The following is a 9,757-nucleotide window of genomic DNA, read 5'->3' on the forward strand; positions in this document are numbered from 1 at the left end:
TGAATTAATACGATTGTTTTGATGTGAAAGGAAGTTTTCTGCGCTATCATACAAGAATAAACGAATATAAAATCCAGGCTAGAAGTAAAAAAAAAATCTTCGAGTTGCCGTCTTTCAAATTAAACCTCGAATTAATATTTTGTGGTGCAATTATTTACTTATATGTTTCTACAACTGTCATACTACTGTCAATAGTAGTCTTAAAATCAATATTTATTTACAAATTATTTTCCACAAAATTATTTAGCTCACCAAATGCTTGGATCGCGATAAATTGGAATATTTTTTAGGGGTCGCATCAAAATGTTTTGAGGACCCCTGGACTAGTCTACTAACTTATTCTAACAACAATTCAGTTCACTAACAATTCAGATACTAAATTTAGGATTTATTATAAATATATATGATAATTGATTTTTTTCCAAACCGTCTGTATGTCACGTGCTTATGGCGTGCCACATTAGGCGAGCGTGCCCAGTGTTGTGTACCCCTCCCTGACACAGTATATTTGCTCTCGTTTTGGAAAGATTTGCGCCGCAATTCAAACTACTATGACGATGTATTTTTTTGCTTTTTTTTCATGTCAATACTGAGTGATTTCAATAATACACGTTTCACAGTTTCTATACCATCACCGATTGAAAGCTACAGTGAGAGTAACTTTTTTTTAACTTACTAAATATTGAAGCACGACCCCTCGATAATATTTTAATAGAATCTGTATTTGTCATTAATCTTGGAAATTGTTTTATTTACCACATCAAAGTTTCATATTACACGAATTTATTTGATAACAATTTATTTGATGTAATTCAGGATACAAGTTTCTTTTTCATCCTACGCGCAGAGTGAAAGGTTTCACCGGTACTTATTTATTGCCAATTTTTTTGTAGATTCAAAATTAATGCATTAAGTTGATAGAAATGGTAGAGTTGAGATTGATTTCAAACAAAATAAGTGATTGGATAAGAGAGTAAGAGCTATAAATTGTTTTTCTCTAATAATATACTGATAAAAATTGTGCATTCTGCATGAATTTTGATTGTAGCCATTTTGTCGCTACAACTCATCTCTGTGCGCATAGCTCTCGTCTGCCTCTCCCGGTCGAATATATTTTTTTGTGACACGCTCCAATAGTTTTGGCGCCAACTTTCGGATGTCATCTTCAGTTAGATAATTCTTCTTTTTCAGATCCATTTGCCGGAATGCCGCATGTGGTGTTTGGCGTTTTTCTCTCGACTCTTCATTTCTTACTTTGTCGAAATATTTGAAAAATCTGAAATATATGACATGTCTTATAGCCGCTTTAATACTTTTCACAAGGACATATCGAAGGTGTACGTGAGTATGATTAGGAAATACCAGAGATGGCATTTCGATGGATGTGTCGTAGTTTATCTATAGTTATTGAAAAACAATCCGGAAAGCTAGAATAGCCAAAGCTCAATGTAGATTTCAGTTTATAGTTTTTGTGGGCTGTGGCCAACATATTTGGTTTGCTTCAGGTAAACTGATAAACCTTTTACCTTTCTCTTCTCAATTTATCACCGTCTCTTAGCAGGGAATATAAATGGTGTCGAAGTTTTTCCGGATCCGATGTAAAATTTTCCGAATTGATTACTCTTTGTCCCTGAAAGTAAATTAATATTTAGATTGGTATTTTTCAGGAAACAGATAGAAATGGGGTGATACAGTAATAGGACAGCTTGTTTGTCATAAAAAAAAAGTAGTGAGATTTAGAATTTATCGCATGTCACATGATATAAATGGAAAGTCAAAATAATGATTATTAACATGTGTGGATTAATATTCGAAACATACTTGAAACCAACTGCTGTCGAAATATCAATAAATCTGTTGGTTTCACGGCAAAGATTAATAGAATCGTCAATATATGATGGTAAGAAGGGTGAATACACAAATCTCAGTCATAAAACGTAGAATTCAATTTATTTGAGGTAGACAGATAATCCGTTTAGAAAAGTTGAAACTGAATAAATTACATCTTCAAGTTTCCACATGAAATAAAGTTCATTCATTGTTGTGTATCGTTCTATATCCGCTTCTGCACATCCAGTGTCATTGAACTCTTTTTGTGGAGTCCATAAAGTAGAAAATGACAGACTCCTACCGTATGATCTCACTTGATGAAGATGACCTGTAACATGAAAGTTTCTTGACTATCTAATAAGTATCTAATTTTTACTAAGCTACAACCCGAAAATCAACTGTCAAGAAATAATGCGAGCATGTGTTTTTGAGAAATTGTCTAATATAACGCAAAATATTCTGATATATATATTATATTATAAACATAAGTGGGGATGGATTGATATGACATGCAACTATCTATGTATACGTCTTTTTCGTATCTTTGTGTTATTGCGTTCGCATGGCCTTAGTGTAAGTAAGTCGTGCTTTGCAGAATCATTACAAACCTGCAGGAATGAATACACAATCGCCTGGTTTCAATGTTGTCCAGGTCCAAGGGGTCTTTGAAATCTTTGGATGTTCATACATGTTAACCATCTCTGGATCTATTTTAGATTCTCCTCGTCCTTCCTGGTAATCGTGCTGAACAGAATAGATTTTGATTCGAACTTAATAATACACAGAGTGCAATATATATATAGACACCAGGTCAATATAAGATCCACTACATCTACACGGCGTTTGCTGAGCAAGGCCTTGTGTTCTTGTCTCAATTGATTTACGTAAATCCCGGTAGTGGCAAAGAAAATGATGGGTGAAAGAGCACGCCCACAAGGAAGAAAAAAGTCTCCAACGCGACGCATACATTTTTGAATGTTGGAAATTCAAAATCGATCTGCCCAATAGATGAAAAAAATGCTTTTTTGTTCCAACAATATCAACATAACAAACAACAACAATTTAGTAAAACTTTTCATAGGGGCACTTTGATCTATATTTATTTGTAAATACTACTATTTTTAATACCCACCTCAAAGTCAAAAATATCGACATGCTCTGGTTCATACAGAATAAAATCTTTTCTACCACTCACAAGACAGTGCATGTTATGATCAGGATCGTAATGAAGCTTTGTGCTCGTACCTCCAGCGCTCATCCAAATCTCCACTTCCTTGAAAAATAAGGCAAATATGTTTTGTTTTGCTTCAAAGTATATCATTAATATTCATGCAATTCACACCACGACATTTGCCGATATCGAATCAGCATTGCAAACGTCTCAATCTGGCCAATTAAGTGATCTGTTAATTCCAACAATAACATTTATATGTATTATCCCAGTCGTGTGTTTCCCAAGCCATTATCTTGTACTCACTTGCAAAAACTTTTTGAATGATCCACAGAGTAGAGATGGAACAGCTGGTATTGCATGCAGCATTTCATCTGGCACTGGACTGACAAGATACCAATCTTCCATATTATATCTGAATTGATTTCATAGAAAATACGAATAATCTTATGCTACCAAGTTCATTCAATCAATAAAGAAATGATATATAAACGCGTTTAATGATTACAAGCCTAATGTATTTTATGGAACCTCTCATCCCAAATGGAAGGTGCGTTGTGAATAATAAATCTATTTTCTGATGGGAAATGTACAAAATGTTTGAATTGAAAAAAAGTTTGAATAAACTCTTACCTTTTAAGAAATTTCTTCAATTTCATCAGCTGAGGTTCAAATACACTTCCTGGTTTTTTTGTAGTAACATCCACCATAATTTCACCATATTCTGATTTCAAATAATTGTCATCCCAGGTTGTAAAAATTTCAGCACTTTGGTTGTATCCGTCTCTAAATTGTGTAAGATATTACATTGTTGAAAAAAGGTTGTCAAGGCTGCCAAAAAAGAGATGACATACAGAAGTTCTGTCAAAGTACGACATATTTATTATACAATTAACGCTTACTTTAAAACAAGAGGAGTTTTTGACTTGACATGTGTTTCCCAGAAAGTTTTCGGATCAATTACTTCAGTATATTCCTTCACTTTACCTTGTGGAGTTCTTTGCCATCCTGAAATGAAGATATTTTATGATAGTTTGCTCAAGACAATGCCACAATTCACAAGGACTAAATCGTTTAAAAACAAAAACGAAAAAAATTTTCATCAGATAAAAAGTAAATATAAAAAAGACTTGAGTGCGCATAAAAAATATATATCACCTTGTGCTTTTGCATGACATGAGGAATTACAATGTAATTAATCTGAAATTTTTCAGTTTTACCGTTTATAAGATGGTAGAATACAATAATCTACTAAAAGTCAAACTAGTATAATATGAAAACAGTATTTTGAAACACAAGAAACAAAGTTACGAGGGTTTGCATGGGAATTTATTAGAAATTAGTGAAAAAGCTAACATTTTTTTAACAATATTCATAGATTTGGCGAAATTATAAAATTGCAACGAAGTTTAATATATTGTATTAGTAAACGCACGGATCATTTCCAAGCGATCCGAAATCGACAGCATAACAGTATGAAGAAAAAGTAAGAAAAGGAATACGTTAATCAACATCGACGAATTTTAGAAAATATGATGTCAAGCATGCAGAAATTGTTTAAGGTAAATTGATAAAATAAAATAAATAGAAAACAAATAAAAATTGATTCATATGTGTTTGAACGGTGAACAGTAAATATAATAGATTTGTCATAAGTTTTGTATACAAGCATGGCACAAAAACGAAACTAAACTATTTGTGTTGTATGTCAGTTGTATGAAAAATTCGAATTATATAGATTTCATCCATTCTATAATGGTGCCGAAAGAGTATTAACTTATATCATGTGATGTATCAAAACTTATTTTCAGAGAGAAGGGCACACTCTATTAAGTTAATAGAAAAATATATATCAGTTAGAACAAACTGCAGATACATAATATTATAACTGTATTTTGTATTGAATTACAAAATCGGAAGGACATGCTGGACAACGAACAACCTATTTTCATGGCAATTGCTTTGATGCGTGTGTATAATGTGATATATTCCAGTTTTATCTTTATTCGTTTGTTGAGAAAACAAATAAATGATTTTCCCGAATAGCATAGCCTAATTGGTTATATCATTTAATGCCTCTATGGCTAATGAAAACATACATATATAAAAGACTTATACACTCACCCATTTACAAAAAATAATACTGACGAGCATGTAACGTAAATGCCATTTCCAAAACAAATGGGAAAGGGATCCAAACACATTTGTTCAATTTGACTCAGTCCAAATCAGTTAGTAGTCCTACATTACAAAAGTGGCAAAGCATTTTAAACAGTGAACAACATATTGTTTTAGAAATCGATTTGGTGCGTGCATCCGCATACTAGGGTAATTTCTACAATCTACCATAATCTGTTTGTTGAGAAAACAAACTTTCCCCGAGATGCGTAAGCGATAATATGATATATTATTATTATATATTATGAGATCGTTGAAAATATCGCAATAATTGTTCATATTTGACGTCTTTTGCAGTTCTAAACGTAGAAATCTCGCTTCAACTATAAGTGTAGCTTCTTCGAGTATGATGAATGCACGTATTAAAACGAAATCGACTTAAAACTGAATCTTGATTTTTAGCGTCATTTCACGGTTCAACACTCTTGAGTTATTATACCAAACGATCTAACGGAAACGATCTTCTGATCTTAAAATTATTCCTATGATCGAAATCAGAGATAAACCTGACTTCATGATAAAGAATTGGCAGAAAGAATGATACGCAAATTAAAGAATGGTGTCAAAAATATTCATTTTGAAGTATTGCAACTTCAAATCTGGACCGCATTTTGATATTTCGACACTAGCTCATTACATCACAAATCCCTTTCGAGAGTAAATTTATTTTTACACTGAAATAAAACCTGGCCATACATTTTTTACATCACGGGTTCCGGGAAGTAAATATAAAATTCCAATAGCCACTCTATCTCTTCTTTTCACATGATGTCAGCAGCAAACGAATACGTCACTGCGTACCATTTATGAATTTTCTGCAGGTTAAACGAAAAAGTCTCTCATATTTTAGTAACTCGCCTATATAAGCCGCAAGCAAAAAGAATGCTTTTCATTTTTTACTGATATCGTAGAAAAATCATGTCCGCGTTATACACAATTTCAGTTTTGTTCGCAGTAGCAGTTTTTAAATCTCAATGTCAATCATCGTGCGACTTGAATTCATGTCGATTACAAGTGGTTTGTGACAGTGATGGCACAGGGCATACTAGGAACTCAGAAAGTGAGTATTGAACTTGTAGTAAGTATATGCACAATTTTTCACTTGAAATACAATATACATAAAAAAAATTTGATGTTGCAGAATGTCCACAGACCGCCTACAATTTTCCTGGGGGTAAACAAACAACAGATTTTATTCGCGTCAAGTCTCCAATACCACAGATGCGTGAATTCTCTATATGTGCATGGATGACACCGAAATCTGGTTCGAACGTGAAGGGTGCTTTTGTGAGTTACTCCACACCGAGAATGGACAATGCGTTTCTGGTGTTTTTTGAGGACGGTAATAAATTGACCTTGTGGTACAATCAAGTCAATAGTGGGGATACTACCGATTTCCGGATGACGACTAGAACGCATTTTTGCATAAGTTTGGAAACATTTCTTGGAACAGCAAAGATCTATGTCAACGGAGCACTTTTTCAAACACGTACATTTTCCAACCAACGAAACGAAATAGAAGGTGGAGGTGGTTTCATAATAGGACAAGAACAAGATAGTTATGTGGGCGGCTTTGATGGCAGCCAGTCGTTCGCAGGAGTGATTGAAAATTTTATGATGTGGAATCGAGCTCTCAGTCCAGAAGAGATAACAACCTTGTATCAGGGCCGATGTTTGTGTCCAAAATACCACATGTTGCATCTAGCACTTCATGAAATTCAAGTGTATGGAAAGGTGACCGCACAGGAAGTAGATGGTTGTCATTGATCTAAGCCTAAACAGACAGCAACGCCATACGTTACAAATTGAGACCGGTGTTTAATTCGATTCAACAACATTCATTCTAAGCTTAAATAGTGTTTAACATTTCTGTATTAAATGTTATTTTGTAAAATATAATGTAATTAGATTCCGGGTGGACAGTTTAAATTCATCCTCGAACCAACAGTTTTGAACACGAATAAAACTCATTTGAAAATTTTATTTTTATTATTATTTGTGGACATCATTTTTTTTAGCAAGATTTGAACATGTAGACGGTCCTAAAAATTTTTTTGTTGATTGGTAAAGGATATATCTGCAGATCCTGTTACCACTGCTATTGTATTTTTTATTCAAAATATACGAGTGGCGGATTAGGTTTTGTTTTATCTGTAGCAGACCAGACTGGTGATATTGGGCATATGAGAGAGTGTTTGAAATAATAGGAAGAGCAGTGAATTTTATATGAAATATCTGAACGTGACTCTATAGCAAGGGTTTTCAACCGGGGTACCACAAAACCCTCCGGTTCCACCAGTGCCGACCTGGGGTTCTGCAAGTTTACGTTCAAATCCGAGCGTCAATACGAATATATGTATAAAAAATTGCATTTAGTGTTGCTCCGTCATAAAAATAACCAGAAAAAGCTTTTGACATATTGTTACATCATTAATGTTACCGAATTGACCAGTGTTATGACTAGCTGAAGCAACAAGCGAAGATGAAGTAGTGTCGGTGACAATATAAAACGGCATTTTTTCTTTATGTCACTTTCTCCGCTGTGAAGAATTTGAAATCTTACACTAAATGTAGATATATGCACGTTTTAATGAGTTTTTATGGTGATTTTAGTTAGATAAATGCAAATAATGATCAATGTGTTCGGACAATAAAAAATAAAATGTTTTGTATTGCACTGTTTACCTATTCCTCGCACTATTGTGGCCCGCAAATGATACAAAAATGATGATGTAGCCCACGAGGCCGCAGACCACCCTGACCTATTAAGTTTTCCACTATTAAATAACCTTGCCATACTTTAAAGATCATTTTGTTTTGCCACTATTGCACAGGGGTTTCCCGAGCCTCTGGAATGTTCAACTGGAGTTGAGCTTCACCAAAAGAATTAAAAACAACTGCTCCATGATCTCGATATAGGGCGCTTGGACGGTACATGTCTTAGTACCTTCAGTGGCGGTAGCCTCCATTTAATGACATAAAAAATTTAGCCTTAGAAAAATTGACAATTACACATGACAGACAAACAACAAAATTATAACAACAAAAACTATACTGTATTTGCATTGCGCATAACCAGAATTTAGGTTTTGTAATGCCATGAGCTCCCGTTGATATAAATTCATTTTGTCTTGAAGGAAATGGTGAAAAAGGGTAATGTGCGGCTCTTTCTATCATGTACCCGTGGATCAGATTCAAATAACTTGTTAACTTTTCCCATACCCGACATGGACTAGAACCCGACGGGGGGCCATGGTTCGCCATATGAATAGACCGTCATATCGGCTTTTCTCTCCATCGAGATAAATATGAAAAGTCTATCCTATCCTACAAAACAACAACTAGAAGTTCAATTTTAAATCTTTCAGTGTTCTTTGTATAGAAAGCTTTTTGGTGGGTTTGTTATTATGCCCGCGGGTTGTAAAATTCTTTTTAACATTCTTCAGATATAATCTCACGAATTGGGGATCGGAAATTCCCCCAATATGTGCTGGTTATGTAATTTATTTCAATAGTTCGCGATATTTAGCGGTGAAATACATTACGGTTAGATCAAACTCACGAAAATCACGCAGTATTTGCCATCCGAATGTATTACATATATTATTTTCGTGTTCTCAAACAAAAATACAGATTACTCACGAAAATCCCGCAGTATTTGCCATCCGAATGTATTACATATATTATTTTCGTGTTCTCAAACAAAAATACAGATTTCCAACTAAAATGTCGTCATTAAATTTTTGCAATAAGTCAAATGTTATTCACTTCCATTCACTCAACTGCCTATTGAAGGTGCAAACATTTTATTTTGTTTAATGTTATGTACATGTATTAACGGTTCATTAGCTTCCGCGATTTTCCGCCACCAACAAAACCGTAGATTTTGTATATTTATTTAACAATTTTGCTTATCAACGATTGAACGCATGACCAAAAGGTTAGAATAGCGCTGGGAGTCGACTCAAAACCGTTCAAAATTTACGTTTTTTTTAAAGCATTAGGTAAATTCAAACCTGTGCAAACTTACTTGCAAAGTTGTCAATTATTATTTGATTGTGGTCAAATAGAAATATTTAAATATCTTGTGGTCAGTATAAAATATCTCGTATGGTATTATATCTCACCCAAAGGTCGTAAATGTCCGTCTGGTAATCCGGTAGCGGACTTTCTACTCCTTGGTGGAAAGACTAGATCCAATGATTGATCCTTGGGAAACAGAACTTCAGCATCCACGTTCAAAATAACTACGAAACCAGCTATCAAAATTTGCAAGTGGATATGATACATGACGATTGAACCTATTTGAAAATATGTGATAATATCAAAGTTATCAGTGTCAGTTATTATTTATCAGTTACAAAATATATAACTTCCCGAAACTTTTATCAAACAGGATTATTCTCCGACTGATGCACTAAGTTGCAATCGACGAATTTTATGCATGAAATTTTTACGGACTCGGCTCGTTAGATTTCTCCGATCCTCACGTTTAAGGCTTTTAACATTACCATGACGTGACAGCAATTTAAATTTTTGAATGGCACACAAAATAACCCGGGAATTTTGCTAAACCAA

At 34.0% G+C, this 9,757-nt stretch overlaps 2 protein-coding genes across 2 annotated transcripts; one reads left to right on the top strand and one right to left on the bottom strand.

Moving 5' to 3' along the window:
* Window positions 1-723: 723 nt before the first annotated feature.
* Window positions 724-9,479, bottom strand: LOC120346678 (bifunctional peptidase and arginyl-hydroxylase JMJD5-like). The gene is made up of 9 exons (XM_039416476.2): window positions 9,307-9,479; window positions 3,904-4,009; window positions 3,635-3,787; window positions 3,308-3,416; window positions 2,963-3,103; window positions 2,439-2,574; window positions 2,004-2,158; window positions 1,527-1,630; window positions 724-1,276 (listed from the first exon to the last, which is right to left on the bottom strand). Exons 1-9 carry the CDS (start codon window positions 9,467-9,469, stop codon window positions 1,060-1,062), a joined length of 1,284 nt encoding a protein of 427 aa, XP_039272410.1. The 5' UTR covers window positions 9,470-9,479; the 3' UTR covers window positions 724-1,059.
* Window positions 6,066-7,162, top strand: LOC120346679 (C-reactive protein-like). Its single transcript, XM_039416477.2, has 2 exons — window positions 6,066-6,239; window positions 6,321-7,162. The coding sequence occupies exons 1-2, from the start codon at window positions 6,098-6,100 to the stop codon at window positions 6,944-6,946; spliced, it is 768 nt and encodes a 255-aa protein (XP_039272411.2). The 5' UTR covers window positions 6,066-6,097; the 3' UTR covers window positions 6,947-7,162.
* Window positions 9,480-9,757: the final 278 nt, after the last annotated feature.

This window comes from Styela clava, chromosome 8 (assembly GCF_964204865.1).
Source record: "Styela clava chromosome 8, kaStyClav1.hap1.2, whole genome shotgun sequence".
NCBI classification, from domain to species: Eukaryota; Metazoa; Chordata; class Ascidiacea; order Stolidobranchia; family Styelidae; genus Styela; species Styela clava.

What these genes read in the sequence shown, in the direction of transcription:
- LOC120346678 (XM_039416476.2), bottom strand. Translation starts at nt 9,469, where the DNA reads ATGTATCATATCCACTTGCAAATTTTGATAGCTGGTTTCGTAGTTATT. An exon ending in TTGTGTATTCATTCCTGCAG is followed by an intron (nt 2,159 to 2,438) that starts GTTTGTAATGAT and finishes TTCATGTTACAG; the next exon opens with GTCATCTTCATCAAGTGAGA. An exon ending in TCATGTGGAAACTTGAAGAT is followed by an intron (nt 1,631 to 2,003) that starts GTAATTTATTCA and finishes ATTTACTTTCAG; the next exon opens with GGACAAAGAGTAATCAATTC.
- LOC120346679 (XM_039416477.2), top strand. Translation starts at nt 6,098, where the DNA reads ATGTCCGCGTTATACACAATTTCAGTTTTGTTCGCAGTAGCAGTTTTT. An exon ending in GCATACTAGGAACTCAGAAA is followed by an intron (nt 6,240 to 6,320) that starts GTGAGTATTGAA and finishes TTGATGTTGCAG; the next exon opens with AATGTCCACAGACCGCCTAC.